Source organism: Microplitis demolitor, chromosome 7 (genome assembly GCF_026212275.2).
Source record: "Microplitis demolitor isolate Queensland-Clemson2020A chromosome 7, iyMicDemo2.1a, whole genome shotgun sequence".
NCBI classification, from domain to species: Eukaryota; Metazoa; Arthropoda; class Insecta; order Hymenoptera; family Braconidae; genus Microplitis; species Microplitis demolitor.
Window position 1 is genome coordinate 9,438,467 of NC_068551.1, and position 27,359 is coordinate 9,465,825.

The 27,359-nt window shown below is 30.0% G+C and overlaps 1 protein-coding gene across 1 annotated transcript; it reads left to right on the forward strand.

Moving 5' to 3' along the window:
* The first annotated feature begins 987 nt into the window (after positions 1 to 987).
* LOC103572261 (soluble calcium-activated nucleotidase 1) lies at positions 988 to 27,323 on the forward strand. Its single transcript, XM_053740885.1, has 6 exons — positions 988 to 1,093; positions 1,186 to 1,466; positions 1,773 to 1,989; positions 2,061 to 2,264; positions 3,145 to 3,302; positions 27,042 to 27,323. The coding sequence occupies exons 2-6, from the start codon at positions 1,407 to 1,409 to the stop codon at positions 27,252 to 27,254; spliced, it is 852 nt and encodes a 283-aa protein (XP_053596860.1). The 5' UTR covers positions 988 to 1,093; positions 1,186 to 1,406; the 3' UTR covers positions 27,255 to 27,323.
* Positions 27,324 to 27,359: the final 36 nt, after the last annotated feature.

Consider the following 27,359-nt stretch of genomic DNA (forward strand, 5'->3'; position numbering starts at 1 on the left):
CGCGAGGGATTCCTTCAAAAAAAGTAATGAAAAAGTTGAAAACAAAAATTTTTAAAAAATTCAAAAAATTATAACTTTGAAACTGCTGCATATTAAAGGCTCAAATTTTCAGAGAATTTTTTTTTCAATAGATGGAAAGACTCCACAAAATTTTAATCAAATCGATGAGGGTCACCCCGTAAAAATAACTTTATTTGGTGGAATGACCCATATATATTAAAATCTTGCAATACTTATTGCATCTTATCAAAAATGAATCGATAATCTTAATAATAACTTCTTGGGGCACATACTTATTAAAAAATTATATATTTAGATTATAAGAAAGTCGAAATGAATAGATAAATAAATCATTATATTGTATTCAAAGAAATATAAACACAGTTTAAGTGGTCTTGCAATGTTTCCTGTCACCCGATCTCTACCTAAATAATTATTTAGACACACACATAGAATGATTTAATCCATGCTAAGTGTATACCTATATATTAGTCAATTCAAATTGTTTTAAATCGTTTCAAATTGTTTTGAATCATTTCATATCATTTTTTTAAATCAGGGATGCTAAGTAAAAAAGAAAGTAAGTCAACTTTTATTTTTTATTTTATAAATAAACTAATTACCATCAAACAATAAAATTAGACTATCAGAAACCATCAAACGATTGCAAAAAAAAAAAGTTTCAATTACTCATTATCGGATGCTAAATATAAATCGTTTTAATGTATTTGAATAGCCCACGTAAAGGTTTAATTCTTTATTCTGAGAGGAGTAATTTCGTCGGGCAGGTGAGCCACGATGGAACATCCTAGGGTGCGTTCCATTAAGCGTTTACAACGCTCAAAATCCTATCTAAATACACTTGAGCGTGGCGTTGTGAACGTCAAGTGGAACGCACCCATAATATAATCCAAATCCATAGCCATAGATGACTGAGGAATCATTTTTGACGTCAATTGACGAGCAATAGTCTGTTAATTTTTAGTGATCTCACTGAACATTACGGTCATTTCGCCTCACCAAAACATTATATATCTCCATCACTATCATTTAAGATGGGATAGTATAAATAAATTAATTTTTGTTTTTTCAAGTAATGTTAATGACAATAAATATTTCATTTACATTAAACAAGAAATCTATGAATTTTTCAATGTTAAGCTTTTTTTTATATTTTTATCTTAGATTTATAAAACTTTGTTTCGACATGTCGAATTGCAGTTCCAACCTGCAGTCACAGAAGATTCATAATTAATGAATAATGAAATTTATATTTATGTTCAGTGGCTTGAATTCATACGATAACCAAAGTTTCGACATTTTTTGTATTTTTCGGTTTTCTTTATTTCACATCAAAACTTTTTGTATCGAAGATTTCCGATTTTTTTATTAAGTGAGGTTAAATTATGAATTTTTTTCTACTACGAGATTGGCAACAAACTTTCAGAATATTTAATTTTAAAAGAGTAGGTAACACTTCTATACGTATTTATAATTTACATTTAATTATATTGATAGTAGTGTTACTAATAACTTTTTTCCTGTATACTTATCTTCCAACATTAAACGCGGGTTCTTATGATAATACGAAAATTGTTACATGCTTGGAATATTATAAATACAATTCAACATATCCCCTTACTTCTCCAATAAAAACACCTTTGGGAATAAGTTATAGAATCGCTATTATAAGTGACCTTGATTTAGAGGCTAAAAATCTTATTCATAACTCGTGGAGAAGTTTTTTAAATAAAGGGAGTCTTTTGTGGCAGCCTCATAATGATCACGTTTCTGTTAATTGGGATAAAGATGAAATTTCACTTTCCTCCACTTTTGTGATGAATAATAGGGGAATGGAATTATCCGAACTCGTAACGTTTAATGGTCGTCTATTAAGCTTTGATGATAGAACTGGTATTGTCTACAGTGTAGAAGATGAAGCTTATCCGTGGGTTATATTGATGGATGGTAATGGTCGAAGTTCAAAAGGTAAAGACAAGTACTTGTATTTGATTTTTGATAAGTTTTATTCCGTTTGTATATTTAAATCTATATTGCAGGATTTAAATCAGAATGGGCGACAGTAAAAAATAATTTACTACATGTTGGTAGCATAGGTAAAGAATGGACTACGTCTTCTGGAAAATTCATTCATAATAACCCGATGTGGATCAAGACTATTTCTCCACGTGGTGAAGTAAAATCAATTAATTGGATTGAAAATTATAAGAAACTGAGGCGATCTATCAATATAGAATTTCCAGGTATAATTTTTTAACAATGATTTAAAAGTAATCAATCGATTCATTGATTCAAAAAATTTTTAATAATTTTTTAAGAAACCATGAAATTTGGCTATGATCAACCCAATCATAATAGTTCATATAGGTTTAAAGCTAATGGAGATTTATTTTAAGTGTTAGAAAACATAGATAATTAGTTTCGAATTCAGCAGACTACATACACTACCGCTCAAATGTATGTAGCCACCTGCATTTTTCTGTATATATTAAGCAATACATCTATTAAAATTATTTTATTGGGTTTCATTATTTGTGTCTTACCACAAGATACATTAGCGCTCAAAAGAATTTGGTCACTCAGAAAAAGGAATAAATGAAACGACTTTATAGTAATTTTTATTTTTTATTAGCAAATCCTTAGACGTAATAACAAAACGTATCTTGCGGTGAGATACAAACAATATGAAACCCAATAAAATAGTGTTAATAGATTTATTGTTTGTAATATACAGAAAAATGCAAGTGGCCAAAAACTTTTGAGCGGTAGTGTATGTGATCCCATAGAATAAGGAAATGACTTGAACAAATCGATTATTGTTTTTTATTAATGAGAAAACTTAGACGAGTCTTAGACTTGATCCAGGATTTTTCTGATTTTAAGTGCTTTTTACACACCTCTGCGTCAACCCTTTTTAATTTCTCGGTAAGACAATTGAACATTTTCAAAAATTCGGGAAGTTATTGTTTTCACTCCGATTTTCGAAAACCCAGTTTTCATCAGATGTCAACGTTTTGAGGTCCTATTCTGATCATTTGAGAATAAATACTAGTAATATTAGCTACATTTCTAAAAAGTTAACCTAATTATTATATCATTGTAATGAGAGTATATTATGGACAGGTTACATGATCCATGAATCAGGAGTATGGAGTGATATTCATAAAAGTTGGTTTTTCATTCCTCGCAGATGTTCTGTGAACCAATACAATGAAACTGAAGATGAGAAAATGAGCTGTAATGTTTTACTCAAAGCAGATGAGAACTTTAATCATGTTCAGGTAATTGATTGAGCACTCTTTTTTTTTTCTAATAGGGGTTATCAGATATCTTCGGCTGAATTTTTCTTAGAAACAAAATGTCTAAATAGAAACTACAGACTAAACATTGATGCAATACTGTCTAATCTAGCGAAATGCGCTTTAATTTTTCGATAATATTCGTTTTCTCGCCTCCGGGGGGAAAGCGTCAACTTTCGTCCCGCTGTGCAAAACGAAGTTGCCGCTTTTCGCCTCCGTCGACGCGAAAGATAGTATACACACCACGGGAAGTAAATAAGAAAGCCTCAGATCACATGTTTGTTGACCTCGGCTTCGCCTCGGCCAACAATTACATGTGATCTGAGACATTTCTTACTTTACTTCCCTAGGTGTGTAATATACTATTTCATTATTCATGCAATATAAGTGCTATCTTAGTGCTCGCTCTTTTGTTCGCCATATAGCTGTTTGCCCATTCAACTGTTTCCACGAAATTTGTGTGCGTTAAACGATTATCTGCGTGCGACAAGTAAACTTGTCGCACGCAAATTTACTTCTAGTCGCACGCAGATTATCGTTTAACCCACAAAAATGTCGCGGCAACAGTTGAATCAGCAAAAAGCTACTTGGGGAACAAAACAGCGAGCACTAAAATAGTACTCATATCGCATTCACGATAAAAAAAATCCTACCGAAAACAGATTCTCTGTATAAAGTCGCGCCAAGTACACGTTTAAAATTTTTTAAAAGTAAAAAAAATTATTTTTTACAAAAAAAAAAGTCAAATTGAAAAAATACCAAGTACCTAGTATGATGCAAAGTCATAACAAACATTTTCATAAAATTTCAAAAAAAAATTGTACAACAAAATTTCAATGTACTTGGTGTGCTTACAAAGGAGTAAAAAAAAAAAAAACATATTTGATTTTATTAGAAATTAATTTTGCTTGAGTACATGTAGTAACGCACACCAAGTACATTAAAATTTTGTTATACAATTTTTTTTTTAATTTTATGAAAATGTTTCTTATGATTTTGCATCATATTAGGTACTCGGTATTTTTTCGATTTGACTTTTTTTTTTGTAAAAAATAATTTTTTTTTTACTTTTAAAAAATTTTAAACGTGTACTTAGTGCGACTTTATACAGAGAATCTGTTTTTTGTAGGATTTATTTTTTTTTTGTAGTGTTATTATATTTTTCAATTTTTAGTATTATTTGACGCATAATTTATTGTTTGTCAATAATAAAGTATTAATTAGAGATCTATACATATTTTCAACGCAATTACTAAATAAAAATGATAATTTAATTGATCTGTAGATAGCACTAAATTATATATATATTCACTGTAGATCCCTTATTAGAGAGGAAAGTTTTAAATATAGACATTGCGGGTAGCTAGATAGAACATAAGAAAGTTAATCACGGATTATATTTTGAAAATTTAAAAAATTATCTGATGCATCATTAATTGTTAGTCAATAATAATTACTTAATTAGAGATAATTATACGTATTTTTAACGCAATTACTACGTAAACATACTTCAACTGATCTATATTTATATCTATACATACATATATATAACACTAAGTTGCCCGATTTTGGTACTGTTTAGCGGATATAACTTTATGTACAACAGAAAGAAATTCAAAATTTTGACGTTATTATTGACTACAAGTTGATACCAACATTCCTAGAAAGTTAACGATAATCGACTGCCGCGACCTGACGCCAACTTTCTGAGAAAATTGAAGTCAACTTTCTGTCAACCCTGTCAACTAAGGGAATGCCAGCTGTTGGCATACATTTTCTCAGAAAATATGCGGCTAATTGCCGTCAACTTATGGAAATGCCAACAATCTTTGCGGCCAACTTGATAACAAGTTGCTGTAGTTGGTTGCCACTAGCTCGCTTCCAACTTGATTATCAGAAATCGCTTATGGCTGAAGTTGTATATCTCAGCTCCACTTACTTGACTCCTCATTATAAACCAACTCAATGTAAACCGATCTGATTTATTCTGATTGCAATCGTTTGTTGGTCGTTTGTCGATCAATGTCGGTCTATCAAAGTTGTTTGTGAGTTAATTGTTTAATTATGAAAAAGTAAATAAAAATTAGCCCTTAATTTTTTCTATTTGACCCCTCTACTTCGATATTTTATTAATTTTTCCATTTAAATCACTAGGAAATCGTTTGTCGATGATTGCCGGTTAAAACAAAGAAAACAGTAATTTATTTATAATAAAAATGTAATTAAGAAACTAGATTTGCCATTAGTAGTCTTCAATAAAAATAATATTTTTTTTTTTATAACGATAATAAATCTTACGATTAAAAATAATTATATGTTTCCATTCGTTAAAAACCCGATTTTCACATTTTGCTAATAAGGTATTGACAGGTAGCGCCACAATGTTAGATGTACGAAATAACCCTAAAAGCCACCTTAGCTTGAAATTGATAGTAATTTGATAATTAAAATTATCGAAGTTTGCTGTCCGAATTGGCCGACAATTTGATATCAAAACTTGGAAAAAAAATTAGCGGTTGATTTTTCCTTAATTTAGAGGTTACTTTTCGATTACTAGAAAAAAACACTAATAAAAGTTCCCATGAAATTTTTGTCAAATGTCTGATAACTTCGGGCTTTTCCGTTTTGACGGTATTTTGTATACGACTTTTAAAATAAATTTGGATTCGAATTCGGGTAGTAAGTTTATTAAAATAGTAGTAAGTTTGTTAAAATTTCGAGGAAACTTTCGCAACTTGAATTTTGCTAAGTAAACTGTACAATTAGGGAATATCCTTACAATTAGCATTGATTTTTTATAATATTACTCGATTAATATTATTGTACGAATAATTATTATTGTACGGCTAAGTAAGTAGAGCTGATTTTGGTACGTCCTAGCGAATATAACTGCAATATTAAGAAGTTTAAATATTTTAAATAGACATCCTAATACCACAGTTTGTTTAGCAAAAATTTCCTGGGAAATTTCATCAAATGTCCGTCAATTCCGGACAATTCTGTTTTCGAGGTAACCCGAACTAAAATGCAAATTCATTTCGAAAGCTTACTAGAAAAATTTTTCATCAATTTCCAGGTACATTTTTACTCCAATTTATTGCTAATTTCACTTAAATAATTGTAAACTATTTTTTTATATTCAAGTTGTAGACATTTTTAAGTATAAATTTGATAACCTTCTTAAATGGTAAGAATGAACATTACCGACTTTTATGTGTAGCAAAAAGTGTTGCCTCGAAATTGAGCAAAAATTAACCGTAAATTTTTCTTTTTAACTTTTGCTGTTAAATTGGCGGCAAATTCGTGCAACAAATTTTCAGTAATTTCAATTTCAAATTACTGTCAATTTCAATCTAAAGTGGCTATTAGTTCTTCAATTTAATTTTATTTAAGCTAATTGGTAAAAAATTGACATTAGTTTGATTGAAATAGTTGTCAAGTTTTTTCTTCTACTTATGACAATTCGCATGCAATTCACAACAATTTCAAGTAAAACTAAAGTAAGATGTATAGTTTTTTCTGTAGTATTTATGAAAAATCGGGGAAAATTGATTGAAATTATAATAATGAACACTGACGTCAAACAAATAAAATTCATCTAAAATATCAACACGGATTTATTTATGATTATGAAACGTATTTATTTATGCTCATAAAAAATTTAACGCATGAAAAAATTAATAAAAGTGTCTATATTGGGGATGCTATAGTATATGCTGCCCTAATTTCATTATTCAAATTAGTTCTCATAACTAAAATGAATAAAGTTTTATAATTTTAAGACGAACAATCAATTATCTTTCGAATAGAGAAAGAATTTTCCGAAAATTTATTATTTTAAAAAAGTTTTTAAAAATGAGAGCTAAAAACCACTATGTTCACGGTATAGGTACACGGTAGGCTCGCGCCATGACACATATACATGTGATTGAACGTGTACTTGGCGCGAGGTAATACCGTGTCTCCGGAACTGTGTTCAATTCAAGCGGTCCCTCGCGGTTTTGAATCACCCTGGAAACACCCTGGAAACACGGTGGAATCACGGTGGATCCACTGCGGTTACACGGTGGGTTTTTTTGTCATGTTATCACCATGATTCCACGGTGATTACACGGTGTACCCACCGTGATTCCACGTACACCACGTAATCACTGTGGAATCACGGTGAGTACACCGTGTAACCATCGTGGAAACACCGTGCAACCACCGTGAATACACGGTGATAAAATGGCATAAACCCACCCTGTAACCACCCTGGATCCACCATGATTCCACCGTGTTTCTACTCCCAGGCTGTTTCCAGGCTGATTCAAAACCGCGAGGGGTGTTGTCGATTACCTACACGAGCGAATGAGCACACTCACTTCGTTCGTGCGCTCAACTTTTCTCTCGTGTGCAATCGACAACTTACCGCACTAGTTGTACAATATACTATTGTTTAAGAGAAAAACTCGGCCAAAGTTCGTGATTACTGTATTAGTGCAACAAAGATGATACTCTTCGCTCACTTCACAGTAAAAAATATTGTGTTAAAATCAACACAATCGGTGTGTTAGAAACGGTTCACACAATATTTGTGTTATTTTTCAACACAAAATTCGAGTAATATAAGAAGTAACTTCAACACTTTTTAAATATTAATGGCGACACAAAAAAAATGTTAACTTTTACATTTTATTTTTGTAAATAACGTTTTTTTCGAAAACAACGGCATACAAATCTATTTTCGAGCTCGAAAATATATTCACAACAATTTTTTCGAGCTCATCGACCTTGAAAACCGCGGGAAGTTTTGGGGCTGGCCCGCAGGGTCAACTGATAAACCGATTTTTTATGCAACAATCGCTTAAAAATTATCTTAATGACTCATATATTGCTTACGGTAGCTTTGTGTAAGTCATATTATTTCATCAACTGTCATTGTTATTCTGCTCTATCGACCAACTTTCGAAATGACTGATATGATGAGATTTAGCTGAAAATGCTAGTGGTTTTAAAGTATGTCTAAGTTAATTTTAATTACTTTTTCTCAAACAATTGATTAATAATTGGGCATCGTGCACTGTCATGTGCTGGCGTATCAGCAGAACTTTCTACCACTTTCTGATTTATAAGCGGCATCATTTACGCATCAATTGATTTGTCGACTTGTACTTTTTGTCATCAGTGGAGTAAGGTTGACTTATCTATAGTATCTCTTCTTAAATAACAGCTTTTAAAGCTTCAGGACCGATCAGATTTTTAAATAGATCGATTCTCTAGTATTCAGAATATTCAAGAAAAACGAAATATAACAATTTTGAACTTCCTACTAAGAAATTTGAAAATTTTCAAAAAAAGGGAAATTATTGGTTTCGGTCCGATTTTCAGAAAACCGGTTTTCAACGGATCTCGAAGTTTTAAGGTACTAGGATTCTATTCTGACTATTTTCAAGACGATGTTCGAGTGTATGTGTGTTCACTTACGTACGTATATATGTATGTATGTAAATATTCTATTATTTTTGAACTGATTAACCGATTTGAATCGTTGAGGTGGCATTCGAAACGGCTTATTAAACCCTACAGTCCGTAAAGAATTAAAATTAATCTATACAATATGATTAAAGTTATTTGAAAAATAAAATTATTGAAAAAATGTTACATACATATACGCAGATCATTCTAAAGATGTTAAAATAGCATCCTAGAATCTTCAAACGTCGATATCTGATAAAAAAAACTCGATTTTCGAAAATTGGGGTAAAAACTATGTTCCCGAATTTTTGCAAGTTTGCAATGTTCTTAGCGGGAAGTTAAAGAAATCTTCAATGTACTATTTGCTTGCTGCATAGTAAATTTATACTTTATAATTGATTCACGGTTTATTGATGGCAAAACTGAAACCACAATAGCTCTATTGAGTCTTTCAATCAACGTAGTATACTGAGCGCACTGATGGCGTACGCCGCTATCATAGTTCATTTTACTCGTTGTTAAAGTATATAACTCTACGGTTACGTTTATTTCAGTTGTTGAGACTGATGAAACAAAAGTATTGAAATTACGTTGTTTACTTTATATTGTTCGAATATTTTCTTTTGAAAAATTCCGTACTTGGAACTATCAGACTGGATTTTTACGCAGAAGTTATTCTCAATACTTATTAAAATATCGCAAAAGTAGAAAAATCAAGAATAAACCGGTTTCAGAACCTCGTTATTCAGTGTGAATTGCTCTTTTCACAATGTATGTTATGGTTGTTCAAAAATGTTAGCAAATTTTTTCTGTATACCCCGGAAAAAATGCTCAGATATGATAATATGAGATCATGTATGAATACTCAGATCTGATCAGATCCGAAAAAATGTTCTGCATGATCATACCTGCTCATGCATGATCATTAGGGTGTCCGTTATTTACCAAACTGATTTTTTTTTTAGCGACGCCCCCTAAATTTTTTGTTTATGACCTAAAAAAAATTATAAGACCCATATAAGCCCTTAATATTCATATTAAGTCGTGCCCCAAAGACAATACATTTCCCTTTGTATATTACGGCACTTTGTATATTTAATTTTTTTTTTCTCCTAAGCTAGTTAATCTACGGATATCAAAGATACTTATTTTTGTAGGAAATTGAACACTCTACAAAAAAAGTCTCTTATGGTTTTCCGATAAATTTATTGGTTTAAAAGTTATTCAAAGTTGAAGATAAACTTATAGTTAATTTTTGATTTTTTTTACTTTAATCGCAAAATTATCATTATTTCTTTAAAAGTAAATTGTTTATTGCGAAAAATCTTCAATTTTAACTGTGTTCCCGATGAAAAAAGTTTTTGTCTAATCATATATAATTATGCATAATCGTCTATATATGATTGGATCCAAAAATTGGCCAGGTCTAATTATATATAATCAGATCTGTTTATACATGATAATGCATAAATGAATATAGCCATTTTTAGAATCTCATTTAGAATACCTTTAAATTATTAATTAAGTAATTTAATTAGGATTTATTGATTTCATCAATATAAATATCGATTAAATTTAAATAAAAAAAAAAAAATTACTATTCGTTGACCACCACTTTACTACGAGGTCACTCATCCAATCAATGACCTACGCCGATGCTGCTTAACTTTAGTGATCGCTGGATTGTACTCTGATCCTCTAGTCTGTTATCAACTTACAATAAAGAAAAGTTTATGGTATTACTTCACTCAAATAATCAAGTCGATACATCATACGTAAATAATGCACTTAATAATGAATTTGATTTTGTACATAAATTACAATAGAATTCAATAGATACATATAATCAAATCTATTTATCTATAAACTTATAAATATTCGTATATAAATGGATATCGATTAATACTTTCAAATTGCTGCCGAAACCTTTGAACATTTTTTAAGTATTGGGAATTTAAGTTTATTTGATAGTTGACAAAATAAAAATTTAATAACATTTATATTAAAAAATTGTCATATTATGTAATATATATATATAACTACATATAACTTTATATCAGTCATGTCTGATCAGATCCAATTATATATAAACTTATGCACGAGCATACATGAATTTATAGTAGCCATGTCTGATCAGATCTAATTGTATATGGATTTGTATCAGTCATGTCTAAACAGATCTAATTATGTATAGACTTATATATACTTAGATCTGATCATATATAGACTTATATATGGTAGTAAATGGAGTTGACAGCCAAGTATTATCATTTCTAATTATATATAGAGTCATATATAATTAGATCTGATCATATATAGACTTATATATGGTTATATATGGAGTTATACCAGCCAAGTATGAACATATCTAATTATATATAGACTCATATATAATCAGATCTGATCAGATCTAATCATATATAGACTTATATATAATTAGATCTGATTATATATAGACTTATATATGGGCTAATAACAGCCAGGCATGATCAGATCTAATTATGTATGGGGTCATATATAATTATATATAATCATGCATGATTATATATAACTTCATATATGATTATACTAGCAACCACCCGCCCGCTTTGCTGGGCACACTATTAATTTTAATCTTTATTTCTTATATTAAATACAAAATGTATATTTTCTTATCGATAAATGAAGTGAATTTTTAAAATTTTTAGTCAGGAAAAATAGTACCAGTCAATGCATTTGTCATTCACAGATTTCCGCATCACCCATGAGGTACTGTGTATTGGAATGCGTCCCCGTTATTTAACGTTGCGGGATCCCCAGGAGGCATACACAACAAAAAAAAATTAAGTTTTAACTTTTTACAAAAATTTATTTCTCATAATGAACAAAAATATAACAATCACTCAATACTTATCAATGAATAAAATTAACAGTTTTATACAGTTACAAACTTAAAACTTCCTTGTAAACAATGTTTTTCGTCTTTTTTTCTGGTTGAAGAATAATCAAGTTGTCCGGTGAACTGACTCTTGAGCATGCCACGTAAAACTGACCATGAGAAAAACAATCATGTCTCAAATCTACACCAGCTAATTTTAAACTCTGCCCCTGCGCTTTATTGATAGTCATAGCATAGCAAACCCTAACAGGAAATTGTAGACGTTTGAAGTTGAAATGGTAGTCAGATGGAACCAAAGGAATTCTTGGAATAAATACGACTTCTCCTTCATGTTTACCTGTTAAAATTGTAGCTTCAATAATATTTTTATGTAAATTTTTCACTTGTAGTCTGGTACCGTTACATAGTTTTGGAGGATTCAAATTGCGCAGTAACATTATTGGTGCTCCAATTTTAAGATTGAGAATATGAGATGGTATTCCGGGTGGATTGAGTGTATGTAAGAACTCGACAGGATAATGGACAGCATCATCAACTTCTACGACTGTATCAATAGATTTATACTTCATTTGATTAGTTGATAGCTTTTCTATAAGATAGTTGTTAATGCTATTCGCTGAATCATTCGTTGGAGTCAGAATAGCTCTTTCTTTTAGCCATGAAGAGCAATTAACTCAAATTTTATTGATATCTGGGTATATTTTATCTGTTAATGTAGTTAAATCATCAACAATATCACCTAGGTTATCCGGAATACTTATTCGTCCGTCAACTTCTGAAATTTGTCCATTCCCTATATCAATGAGTAACTTTGAAAATTCTTCTGCTCTCAAATCATGTTGTATATGAACGCGCATATTAATTTTCAAAGACAGTACGTTAACATGAGGCCATAAAACTGAGGATTTGAGACAGGCTTTGACTTCATCTGCACGTGTACCTCGTGGTACAACAGGTAAAGTTTGTCTGAAGTCACCAGCTAAAACAACAGTTATTCCACCCATTATTCGGTCACTATTTCTTATATCCTTAAGAGTTCTGTTGAGAGCTTCAATAGCATTTTTGTGAGCCATAGTTCATTCATCCCATACTATCAGTTTTGCTTCTCTGATAACGTGAGCCATATAACTCTGCTTAGAAATATTGCATAGAATATTATCAGAATGATTCATTTCGAGAGGTAATTTAAATGTCGAGTGAGCTGTTTTGCCTCCATGGCAATGGTAACCATGGCAACGGTAACCATGACAACGGTAACCATGGCAACGGTAACCATGGCAATGGTAACCATGACAACGGTAACCATGACAACGGTAACCATGGCAACGGTAACCATGGCAATGGTAACCATGGCAATGGTAACCATGGCAACGGTAACCATGGCATTATCGAAAAATCCATTTTGGCTAGGAATTGCGCAAAATCCCTTCTTATCTCTCATCTACAGTGAAAAAGGAGTACCTATGCCAAATTTTAAATGAATCGGTCAAATAGTTTCGGAGATCTGGTGATGAGTCAGTGGTATTTCGCTTATATGTATATAGATATAATCATATATGATTATATGTATGAACATATATAATTATATATAATTAGACAAAAAATTTTTTCACCGGGTTATAGAAAAAGTTACTGTACGATTTGGACATCTGGGTCAAAAATAAAAATTGATTCAGGCTCACTTCGCCTTATTTTCTTTTGAAGTTATCGATTTGCCGACGATTTTTCGATAAGATCTCGACTTTTTCGACTTAAATTAAATTTTTTTCAACTTTTGAACTATTTTCGTTTTAGATTCAACTTATTTGTATTTTCTGGTCTTAATTTGAACTTATTCGTCTTAACTTCAAACACGATAATCATTCACCTTAATTTTGACTTGCTAAACCAAGTCGAAAAAATTTTATTTATTCGCCTTTCTTTCGCCTTAGTATATAAAAATTATTTCACCTTAGTTTTGACTTTTTCTTTATAATTTAAGTTGAATAAGTCTACATCAAGTCAGTTTCGACTTGATTTCAACTTTTTCCTCTTAAATCGTGACTAAGTAAGCCAGTTAAGTCTAAACCAAGGCGAAAACTCAATGTATTTTTAATCTTCGTAAAAAAAGTCGAGTTTGTCTTGTGAAAAACGGCTCCAAATTTCGATTTGGTAAACCAAGTCTAAATCAAGTTTTATTTTTGACCCGGGTGGCATATGGTTTTCGATCTTCGTTCTTGGCTAAAGCAATATATTCTTCAGTCCATTTTACAGCTCTTTCTGCAGTATCAATGACTATTTGTAGGTGTTTAACAATTTACAAATAAAAATTTCCAAATTCCACCAAAGAATATTTAATGAAATAGAGTGTTGATAAATATCTAAAAAAATTTATTTAATCTGTCATATTTTTTCCGTTAAATTGAAAAATTTTGTAATTAACTTAACACGTTACTTATATTATTCTTCACTTATCTGAATTTTTGACGGTAATTTTTTCAATAACACAGTTAAAATTGAAGATTTTTTGAAATAACAATTTACTTTTACAGAAATAATGATAATTTTGCGATTAAAGTAAAAAAATCAAAAATTAACTATAAGTTTATCTTTAACTTTGAATAACTTTTAAAGCAGTAGATTTATCGAAAAACCATAAAAGACCTTTTTTGTAGAGTGTTCAATTTTCTACAAAAATATAATTGTTGATATAATAAAGCCAACAGAGTTGACAAAATGTTGACGCTGCATCTCAGGTCCCCTGTGAGAGAATCGTCGTAGCCCGGGTCTCATGCATCGTCATCGGTTTTGCCTACCCGCGAGCCACGGCTACTCTCTTATCATAACCGATTTCCGTTCCATTGTATAAAATTATTTAATTAAAAATAATTTTTATCTTCAATTAATTTTGGGTAATTTCCCAAAACGTAACAGTGGTGTTGTGATCAGGATATATTTAAATATACTCGCGAAAACACCTTTAAAACTCCGTAGCAACAGTTTTACAATAATTTAAATATTTTCTAATAAGAATTATTATATCGGATCGCGTACAAATGCATTCACGATATAGGTTACAAAATATCCGTACCAACACTTTTATTTTTAAATATAAAAATAATTAATTTTTCAAAAATTAATTTAAATAGAATAATAAAATTCTAAAATTCCAATCATTATTTTAAATTATAATGTTCTTCGTAATTCGTCTAGCAATCATAACATATTTGATTAGTTTAATAAACCGAACAAATTTTTCCGCACCATAACTCGCGAAAAATTATTTTAAGTCCGTAGCAACATTATTAATAATTCAATTAATTTTAAACTTATTTATCCGAAGTAGTTATGATCGTTAATTTCCATATTTAACTTTTTTTTCACTTACAGCATTTTTTCTCGATAATCGATAAGCACGTCAGATAAATTAATTGATTAGTTGGCTGCTGCATGTACGTACCTCTTCCGACGGCAATAACAATCACTTGCGTGTAAATTAAGGCATAACGTTAATTAGACTAATCTTACGTTTTCTGGTGGCCCAGCGGTTTAATTTATCTCAGGATGTTGAGGGTTATAGGACAGAGTGGAACAGCTGATAAGCGCTCGCCCCTGGGCGATAATAACATTATGGACAGGCCATGGTGTAGGTGAAAATATTGGAGTGCCAATTGGCACCCCACAATAAGGTTGAATTAATTTAGGATTCATTATAATTTATTAATTATGGCTGGAGAGCAGAGGTTTGAGCTCTAGGAGCTCTCTCCAAAGACTGACTATCAGACGTTATAAAAATATAATAGAGCCAACAGAGTTGACAAAGTGTCGACGCTGCATCTTAGGTTCCCAGTGAGAGAATCGTCGTGTCCCGGGTCTCATGCATCGTTATCTGTTTTGACTACCCGCGAGCCATGGCGACTCTCTTATCGTAACCGATTTCCGTTATATTGCGTAAAATTAATTTAATAAAAATAATAAATTTAATTTAATCAATAAAATATTACGGGAACGTAACACCTCCCGACATAAGCAAGTCGCAGCGTTTTAAATGAACAACGCTACGACTGAAAATATAATTTATGATTCGATATAATTCAAATGAAATTTATGACTCTATACAAACTAAAATTGATCATATAAATGAATCTATATAAACTAAAGTTGAATGTTTAAACGACTCTATATAAACCAAAAGTTAAAATCAATTTTGAATACCGTAAGAAAAGGTTCTTGGCTGTAGAATTTTGACCTAAACCTGAGATGAGCTGTTTTTCTTACAGACATGTGTAAATAATTAAAATTTATAACTATATTTATGTCCCTAGTCATAAGTTAAATTCAAAATTACAATTTAATTGTACCTTCCGACGTAAGTCAATCAATATTTCTATTTCGAAAATAATATAAAGTTCAAGAGGTTTTTGGCAATACAAAAATTTAATATAATTATTTTAGACTCCACTGGCTAATCTGGCACTTGAAAATATTAAACTTGGTCGAGTTGATTGGTCAAATATAGAATAGCTGTTGATTCTTCGGAGGCAGTTAATCTTTATATCGGTAACGGTATTGGCTCTGAGACATCTTTGCAGCTCTTCCGAAGTTAAATTCGACCTTCCAACTGTTTTTGACAAACAGTGGAAGTCTTGGAAATTTATGAATATAAATAGCTCAACGTGTATAAATTTAACGCTTATACACACGAGGAAACTGATTGTAAGTGAATTAACATCACACGTAGAGCGGGAAGTATCGTTGCCGATTATTTTGGAAAATCTATTTTTCACACCGCGGTGTTTTTCCGTGAGGTTCCGATGATGATATTTGAAGTTGGTCCAATTAGCCCCATTTTTAATCCAGATTAAACCAATGTTATGAGGGTATACACAGAGTTTAAATGAAAATTCAATAAGAACCATATAAAATATTAACATTGAATAATGTTTTGATCTTTTTACATTCAATAAGATTAAAAGTGAATCCGTAACTACTAATTCTTCTTGATTCAAGTTAGCGTATAGTTTTAAGTATAATATTACTGCAATCAATATTATGAAAATCATATTTAGTTTCCAGGAACATAAATTTATCTGGAGGTTTTTTTAATCTTAACTTAAATATATCCTTTTTTAATGTAGTTATGTTAAAACAAAATCGTAGACAATTTTTAAATATTATTGGTAGGTTAAATATACCTTTAATATAAAACAGAGTGTAAAATATATTTCTTATGAAGTCTGAGCCTGAAAACGTAGAACCACTAAATTTATTCATTCCTTTATTACAATAATGCTTATAAAGATTTTGTTGCCTTTTATTTTATGGATTATTTCCTTTTGAAACAACCCACGCTGGCGAATAAATTTTCGAGCCCAATGATTGACTGTAATTATTTTTTTCTTTACTCTTCACTGAGCAGTAAGGTAGTTCTTTTTTCAGATTCACGAACTCAACGCGGTCATTTTTATCCATATGCTCGATCTCGAAGACTCCACTAGCTCGAATCGGCATAATTTCATTTTCCGTGGTTGCGAGAACAATAAGCTCGCCAACCCGGCTATTTGAATTTTCGGCTCTCAATAAACCTTGAGCAGTCCGAACAATACGAGCTCCTGACGTAGCCAATACAGGCAGCTCCCTTTCCGTGATTCGAATCATTACTATTTAAACAATTAAAATCAATCATTGGCTTCAAATCACATGAAATTCTATTTAAATTATTTTTAAATGGAACGTTTTCAGGCACAAATGTATTTGAGTTTAATTCTGTCTTATGAACAGTATTGACTCTACTAGATCCATTTGATCTATTGAAAATTCCGGAATAAGTTTTTGAATTTGAATTCTTCCGAAATTCACTTATCGCAGCTTCGTTTAAAAGACGGGCTTTTAGTTTTGTAGATTCCGATTCTACTACCGGTAAAGTTCTACATCGGCTCGATTCTTGTTCCCGAAACGCAAGTAATCGAGCGCGTGAACGATTTTGTTTCTCCATTACTGTTTGGAGTTCCGTCTCCGATATCGGAACATTTAATTGATAGTTCATTGCGAATATTTACTACATATTCCAATGTAAATTATTATAAGCATACTTATTTATGCACATTTCTGAAATATTTTATAACAAGGTGTTGTCGTGAGTCATTACCGGAAACATTTCGCTGTTTAATAATTTCCTATTAATAACCGGTGGTCGGCAAATATTTCAATTATGCTAAAAAAATTACTTGAGATCAGCTTTGAGACCTGATGGTGATATAACGACTTCGTCTTGGTTTCACAATATACCGGGACATACTCTTCGTTAAATCAGCGACGAGAATCTCAACTGATCCCAAAAGAAACTAAAGTGATTGCTAAAGAAACAATAATTAAAATATTTACCCAAAATATCCACGCAGTATTTTCCGCATAATAATAAAATAATTTTTATCACGTAATATATTCAAATATACTCGCGAAAACACCTTTACAGTTCCGTAGCAACAATTTTAACTATATTTTTAAATATAAAAATAATTAATTCATATAGATTAATTTAATTAAAATAAAACAATTCTCAAAGCATAATCGTTAGTTTAAATTATAATGTTCTTTGTAATTCGTCCAGCGGTCATTTAGTAATTAATAAGTTCAATATAATGAACAACTGTTTCTGCACACTACTTGCGAGAAATTCTTGAAAGTCCGTAGCAACATTTTTAGTTTACAAATCCGTAGTTTTGAATTATTTTCAATTATAATATTTATTATAGTGATTTGTCTAGCGGTCAAATAGTTCTAAAAAAATAAAAAATATTTTCCACATATAAAATTTAAAGTTTAATAATATCACGTAGATATTACTATAAACTCGCGATAAATTAGTTTGAATTCCGTAGCAACACTTTTAAAATATTTTCACTTATATATATATATATATATATATATATATATATATAATTTGTAGTTACTGCACGTACATCTTCCAACGGCAATCAGTCACCAACGTGTAAATTAAAACGTATTGTTAATAAGAATAATCTTACTTCTGGTGAGTTTGTAGATTGGTCCATTGGTCTAGCTTATCAAAATGAAAATTTAACAGCATCACCGCAGGTTAGACCTTTAAACAGTTAGTCGATGACTGTGATGTTACACTAAGGTAACAAACTCTTAATGTTGCTGATAGTCCAGCAGTTAAATATTTAAACTGCTTAAATTTTAGTTTTTACAATTCAGACACATTCTAAAATTGACATCCACTTAAAAATTTATTTTATAAAACTTTTCTTTTTACACGTTTAGTTTCATCAATCACCTATGAATAGTCACCTGATTAATAAAATCATTATAAACGTCAGCTTTTCATTTATTTTCGCTAACAAATGTCACCTCACAAATATTTTAGTAATAAATATATTTAAATATTATTTTCAACTCACTTCACCAAAATTTTAAATTATTAAGTTGACAAATAAACATAATTGTACTTTTCCGAAACTTGTCATTGAAAAAATAATTTTCACATATCACCGCTGATCATCGCTGGTCCCAAAGTTTCAATTAAATAATTAAATGATCTAAAACCATCCTGGTCACAGCACCACTGTTACGTTTTGGGAAATTACCCAAAATTAATTAAAAATCAAAATAATTTTTAATTATTTAATTTTATCCAGGTTTGGCCTCGTTAGAGTGTCTATAGACCCCTGGTGGGCTGTGGTCGTCGATTATTTTATTAATTATTAATTTTAATTGTTTTTCGCGATTTAAAGTATTTTCGTTGCCGGTTCCAACTCCATATAATTATTTTTACAATAACAGGTGAATGGTAGGAAAATTGGCAGGAAATTTGAGGGAAACCCGAACTGCTGTTGAGCGCTCAGGGTTATAGGACAGGGTGGAACAGCTGATAAGCGCTCGTCCCTGGGTGGTAATAATGTTATTGACAGGCCATGGTGTAGGTGAAAATATTGGGGTGCCAATTGGCACCCCACAATAAGGTTAAATTAATTTAGGATTAATTATAATTTATTAATTATGGCTGGAGAGCAGAGGTTTGAGCTCCATGAGCTCTCTCGTAAGACTGAATATTTCTTCATTATAAAAATATAATAAAGCCAACAGAGTTGACAAAATGTTGACGCTGCATCTCAGGTTCCCTGTGAGAGAATCGTCGTAGCCCGGGTCTCACGCATCGTCATCTGTTTTGACTACCCGCGAGCCACGGCGACTCTCTTATCATAACCGATTTCCGTTCCATTGTATAAAATTATTTAATTAAATATAATTAATTTAATTTAATCAATAAAATATTGCGGGAACGTAACATATGTATCTCTGATATCTGTAGATTAACTAGCTTAGGAGAAAAAAAATTAAATGTAAAACGCGCCGAAACCCTATGTTATTTAAATGGGAAATGTATTGTCTTTGGGGCACGGTTTAATATGAATATTAAGGGCTTATATGGATCTGATAATTTTTTTTAGGCCATAAACGAAAAATTTAGGGGGCGTCGCTAAAAAAAATCAGTTTGGTAAATAACGGACACCCTAATGATCATATATGATCACATATGATCGTTTATAATCATGTTTGACCGACAGGATCTTTTTCGAATTTTATCAGATCTGAGTACTCATAAAGTGTTCTTTAAAAACATCAAATTCATGCTCCCGGGAATATAATGTTTTCACATATTTGCAAGGATATTTGTATATATTATCATGAAAATGTATGTTATATAACATAGGTGCGTGTACTTATGTTGAAATTGAATAGTACCATTAATATTCATAAAATCTACAATAACAGAATCTTAGGATAATGAATAAAATTTATTGTAGAGAAATTACTATTAAAAATTAATAATTTTATTAAATATTTAATTTTCATTATTATTCAATATTTTTTAATGAATTTATTAATTAATCATTCAAAAAATATTTATTATTTTCTAAATTTAATATTTAATAATTTATAAAAAATATTAAATTTAGAGAATAATAAATATATATTATATACTTTATACAAAATGTTACTAGATTATTAATTTTAAATATTTATTATTTTAATTTAATATTCGATTGTAATTTTTATCACAAACTTTTTATTAAATTTATTGAATTATTTTTTAAATATTAAATTATCAATAATAAATATTTAAAACTAATAATATAATAATATTTTGTATAAATTATATTAAATAATAATATAATAATTTATATCAATAAATAATTCATATGAAAAGTTAACCTCAATTATATCAGAGCGCTTGAAAAAGAATATAAGCACAATTTTTTTCACTAATATTTAAGAATATTAAATAATATTTATCAATATGTTCAATTTAAATCACCACAGTGATTCAGTATATCCCTGATTAAAAACTCCGATTGAATCCGATAGAATCTAATTGAAACTCTATCAGAATTCTATCAGTTTCAATCGGAAACGAATTTTCAATCAGAAATGTTCGGGAGCGTTCGAGGCCTCCGATTGAATTTCAATCAGATTCAATCGGAAAAAAATATTTTCTCTTTTGTATTTTCTATTTTCTGATTGAATCTAAATGAAATATTTCAATCAGATTCAATCAGAAAATAATAATTTTAATTTTTGATTATTTTCCGATTGAATCTGATTAAATCCGATTGAAATATCTCAATCAGATTCAATCGGAAAATAATAATTTTTTTAAAATTATTTTCCGATTGAAACCGATTAAAACTGATTGAAAGAAATTCAATCAGATTCAATCGGAAAATAATAATTTATTTCTCGATTTTATCCCGATTGATCAATTTTTTATTTCTCCGTGTAGAATGTTCTAATTGATTTTAAACGATCTTCCTGATGAGCTAGATATATAGCTAAAGTCCTTAGCAAAAATGAAACGAGGCACTGGCTAGTGTCTCGCTAGCGTCGCTAGAATCAATGCTAACGGTAGATGATAAACGAGGCGGCCCTCGTTTATTTTTAATAGGGGTGTGCATATTATCTATGAGATACGAGTAGTTTAACATTAGACAGTATAAAAATTGTAAGCTTAATATAGTATAAATCCTTTTTACTGCAGAATGTTCTACTGATTGTATCTTATAAACAGTGCACTTTAGCAATATCACCCTGTTTAGAAAACCTCATAGATTCTCATACATTCCCATAGAGATTTTATGAGAATGAATGAGTTCTATGAGAAGTGCTATATGATTAAGTATAGGGCCTTATACATAGAGCTATAAGAATCTCTCGGATTTTTTTAGCAGGGAAGTATAATAAACAATTCCGTAGAGGACGAAATTTTCTAAAAGATGGGTGCTATGCATCTTTTTAGTACGATGAGCCGTTTTTTTTCACTATTAACAAAATTATATAAAACAAGGGAAAAATAGACTTTCGGAGCAGATAGAATCGACATAGATCGAGTTAGAGCAATTTGCTTTATAGACTTTCAAATTCAATAAATTCTCTACAAATTAAAACTGGTTTCAAAACGATAGCTTAAAATCTGGCTAAGTTATAGCAATTAAAAAAAAATGTTATTCAATTAACATACTTTTTAAGTGGAAAAATTTGATACTCGAGAGAAAGTACTTTGAATTAAATTTAAGAGCTGAAATTTTCAGGGAATTTTTTTCTCAATATAAACAACAAAATTTTCTTGTGTCGGCTAGAAACAAAAAATTTCGTTTCAAATGAAGCGGAATCAATTAGAAAATAATAATTCATTTATCGATTATTTTCCGATTAAATCTGATTAAATCCGACAGAAAATTTTTAATCAGTTTCAATCGGATTCAATTGGAAAATAACAATTCAGATAGCATTGATAATAGTTAAAATTTTGGCAGATATGAATTTCATTTATCATTAATTCAGCAATTTTTAAAATATCCGAGTATAGAATTTTATCTGTCTTTCCAATTTAATCAATTTTATAAAAAGTTAAAACAAGCATTTTTCAGGATTATATAAAATCTTTTTTTAAAAAACTGTATTGATTGAGTTTAACACTATCACGAAAATAAAAGGAAACATCAATAAAAAATTATATATATATTAAGTTGGTTAAAAAAAAAATTTTTTTTTTTTGGTATCCAAAAATTGAAAGTCTACCTAAAAATGAAAATTTCGGTACCAATCCAAGCTCTTAATAATAATACTACAGTTTGCGTCAGTCAATTTTTCTATTTTCTATTTAAATAACACGGGAAAAAAACTTTTTATTTTTTAGAATTTTCTAACTTACAAGCCAATCAACGAATCATTATGCACGATAGATATTTTTGTAGGATATTGAATGCTCTACAACAAAAGTCTCATCATTTTTTGATAAATCTAACTGTTCAAAAGTTATTTGAGCTTAAAATCAAATTTATAGAAAATTTTGAGATCTTCTTACTTTTCCGGCGAAACTATCAGTTTTATCAGAAAATCTTATAGAAACTTTTTTGTAGGTAATTTCATTTTTCAAAAATTATTATAAATAAAGTTTTTCAAAATTTCTCTTTTTTTTTCTAGTTATTTTCATTTCAATGTCAAGCTCTTAAAAAAATAGTTTTCTGATTGATTTTTTATAAATTCTAAAATATATTTTTTGTATTTTGACTTATATTTTTTAAATAAATTTTTTTTATGGGGGTGTTTAACGCAAGGATTTTCGTATGGTCCAACTAATATAAAAAAAATGTTGCTTGAACCAAGAGAAAAATTGCTTAGGAGAAAAGATATATGTAGAGGAGAGGAAATTCACCAGTCCTAGGCAATAGCAGTGGGATTAGTTCGATGCTCGCCACTAGATAGCGCCTACCACTTGTGAAGTGTCCCTGGTAAGAAACGTAGTTCAGACGTATTATATTCCAGACTTGGAAGTAATTCTGACACGAGCACTCCTCTGTTCTTTGATAGAGTGACAAGTGCCATGTTTGGTGGTAATATAGTATATCCTATATTACTTCATGACATGAAATCTAATTGTTAATATAGATTCAACGTAGATTTTAATATATTTGGTTTTTTAATTATTTACCATTTAATAATATATAAAATTATTTTTTCCCGGGAATCGATAATTTTCAATTAATTTTCAATCGAAACCTTTCGGAAATATCTGATTAAATCCGATTGAAACTGATTGAAAGTCAATCAGAAATTTCTGATTAAATCTGATAGGACGTTTTCAATCAGTTTCAATCGGAGTTTTCAATCAGGGTATACTGAATACAATCATTGATCACATTTGTGTGAATTGTATATGCATGTACAATTCGCACTTGTATTAAAGTAAAACACGTGTTGTGTATGTAGCAACTTCAACATGTATTTAGTTTTTGTGTCATCCCTGTGCACGCGCATCGTAAAAATTCACTCTCACCATTTTTCCATAACGCGCCTAGAGAAGTATTGGCAGGGTGGGGGCACCCTATTTTTCATGATTACCTATATCGGAACTTCAAGATTCAGTGTCAGCAACCAGTAAGAAACAAGTTAATTTGAAGCCGATGATGCGGAGAACTGTTAGAGAATGAGAAATATGGGATTTACAGTCACGTAATAAATAGTAAATAATACAAAAATAATATTTTCACTCATTTTTTAGTAGTTTTATTTGGTTAATTAAAACTCGCACTTAAAAAATGAAATGAGTAAACTGAAGTGACAAGTAAACAAATGAGAGTGATAGGGCTGAAAATGAACATTTTCTCACCTCCGGACGGAAAGCGTCAACTTTCGTCCCGCTGTGCAAAACAAAGATGCCGCTTTCCGCCTTCGTCGAGGAGAAAAATAGTATACACTCCTCGGGAAGTAAATAAGAAAGCCTCAGATCGCATGTTTGTTGACCTCGGCTTCGCCTCGGTCAACAATTACATGTGATCTAAGATATTTCTTACTTTACTTCCCTAGGTGTGTAATATACTATAAATATATCTAGCACAGGGCAGAAACAATTTTATTTCTTCCCGCGGGAAGAAACACGCATGTTTCTGCCCGCTGTGAAGGGATTTGTGAATTACGAATTCGCTAGCAGTTGTTTGCAGCATTGGCTTGAAATTAGCTTGTTTCGACGGGCTGTAGAGACACTGAAACTTCAAGTTTCGATGCTGGTATCATGAAAATAGTTCTTATGTTGTTACTTGCAAAAATACTGGCAGAAATAGTAATTATAAGTTTTACACATTTCCATTCATCATATTTATTTTGAGCTAAAAATTATCACGGGGAATTTCTTAAATTACAAATTTTTTACACAAAGTTTTTTAAATTATTGAGTTTTTAAATTTTAAATCACGAATAATTGAAATCTTTTTAATTTCTTTACTTAATGCAAATTAATGTTTTTAAATCTGAAAAAATTGTAATTACAATTATTTTAAGGAGTTTCGAGACATATCGCATGATACTACCAAAAAATTTGAAATTTCGTATATCAATCAATAAGGTTGCGCGTCTTGTGTTAAAATTTCAAGTCGATTCTCTGTACGGTTAATGAGAAATTAATTATGAAAGTCACTTGTTTTTACATGCTAGTATATGGAGGAGCGATGAATGATGTCGGTTTTAATTCAATAAGTGCATCTTAAAATGTTAAGATTTGTCTAGAAAACGTTTATACGTATTCTTTAACACTTAAGCTTGATGATCAGACGAAAATTAGAAACTTTCTGTGTATGGTTTTTTTTTTTTTTATTTAATTTAAAATCTGCAAGAAAACAACAAATGGAGGCTAAAACTCGTAAACTTGACAACATCGCCCACATATTTAATGGCGCGAACTTACAATAAAATTCAAAATTTTAAGGTTAATGTCTTACATATGAGACATATTTATTAATATTAAATAATATAAAACTTGGAGACGTGGACAATTATTATCAACTATTTGCAAAACATGGATGAGAATTTGCAGAGTGATATTTAGGAGTATTCAATAATTTTATTATTTTTAATCGTTCACAAAGATAAAAAAATATAAATCTGTAAACCCTCATTGCAATCTATGACACCTAATGAATAAATAAATACAAATGAATTACTCAGCAACTAATCTTTATAAAGAAATTAACAGCAGTATAAACAGCAGATGGTTATTTTTGAAATTTTGTAATTGAAACAGTAGTTTTATTACATTTAAACTCCATAACTCTTCACAGTAGTTCAAACATACATTAATATAAATATTTTTTCCTCTAGATAACAAGTTATTAAAACTGTAATAAATCTAATTTTGTGTTTGAATGATATAAATAATAATATTTAAATATTTTTCAAATATTCTAAGATTGCGTTTAAAATTTTTTGGTTTTTTATCAACTTATCTTTTCCATTATTGCATTGCTTCAGTAGTTCAACCGTTTTATCTATACCACCAATTTTTCTCTATACCATCAATTGTTCATTTCTTTGGGCATTTTTTTTATTAATCAACAATATTTTTATAATAACTATTAGCTATTTATCATCTTTTTTCAACCGAAACTTTTGAGTTTTAATTTTGTAAATAAACAAAACTATTTTCATTCTATAATATACGTAGAGACTTGTCTATACTCAATCCTAGTGATAGTCAGTGTTATCAACTGAGAAAATAAAAATTTTTTCTCCAAATAATGCACCGTTGTCATATTTCATTAGTTTATTGACATAATTAATTTCCGAAAAAATTATAAAAAAATTTTTTTTTTTTTTATTTAAATATTCTACTATGTAATTCACAATTACTTTATCTTCTCTTAGAGATAACATATTCCAACTAAATATTTATTTTTTCACTTCATTTTTTAATTTTTAGAAGTTAAAAGCTTGCAAGATTTACATACAAATTTTATCAGATCCCCTGGATAGATAAATGATCTCGAAACCCCTTAACTCATTTGTTATTATGACTATTATTGTTGTTATTATTATTATTACTAGCTTAATGCGGTCGACAGGTGTCGTTTTCGTCGCAAACCCAGCCAATAATTATATATACTTGAGTCATATATGAGCTTATATATGATTATTCATTAACATATATGATTATACATGATTATTTTTCCTCGTAAAAGGCTGCAGATATTATCATGCATGCTCATGCATGATCATACATGAAGTCATATGAGCTCATATATAGTCATACGTAAACAGATATGATCATGTCTGAACATTTTTCCCTTATTCGAATGCAGATATGACCATACATGATCATACACGGCCGCATATATGAGCTCATATATAATCATACATGAACAAGTATGATCATGCATGATCATACATGACGTCATACATGATCATATATGCGATCATATAGGATCATACATCAACAGATATGATCATATCTAAGCATTTTTTTCCCAGGTATGATTATTACCGGTTTTAAAAATTATTTTTTCATATAGAAGCCTTTTTTTAGTAATGACCTAGATTTTCTGTTGATACAGGTAACGCAGTTGAATAACTGGATACCCATCAGAGGTTTTTCTAGTTTCAAGTTTCTCCCTGGTTCTGAAGATAGAATAATTATCGCGTTAAAAACTGAAGAATTCCAAAGTCAAACAGCAAGTTATATTACAGCTTTCACAATTAATGGCGCAGTGCTTATGCCTGATTTGAAAATTGGTGATCATAAATTTGAAGGATTTGAATTTGTATAACTTACACTAAGAATGTCAATCAAAAATGTAAAATATGAAAAAATCAATAAAATAAATGAGTTATATTTATTTACTAACAATAATAAATACATAGTTTATGCGTTA

Bases quoted from the DNA above. Each gene is read 5' to 3' on its own strand.
- LOC103572261 (XM_053740885.1), top strand. From the start codon at position 1,407: ATGAATTTTTTTCTACTACGAGATTGGCAACAAACTTTCAGAATATTT. The intron at 1,467-1,772 runs GTAGGTAACACT...CTTTTGTGGCAG, and splicing joins GAATATTTAATTTTAAAAGA to CCTCATAATGATCACGTTTC. The intron at 1,990-2,060 runs GTAAAGACAAGT...TCTATATTGCAG, and splicing joins TAATGGTCGAAGTTCAAAAG to GATTTAAATCAGAATGGGCG.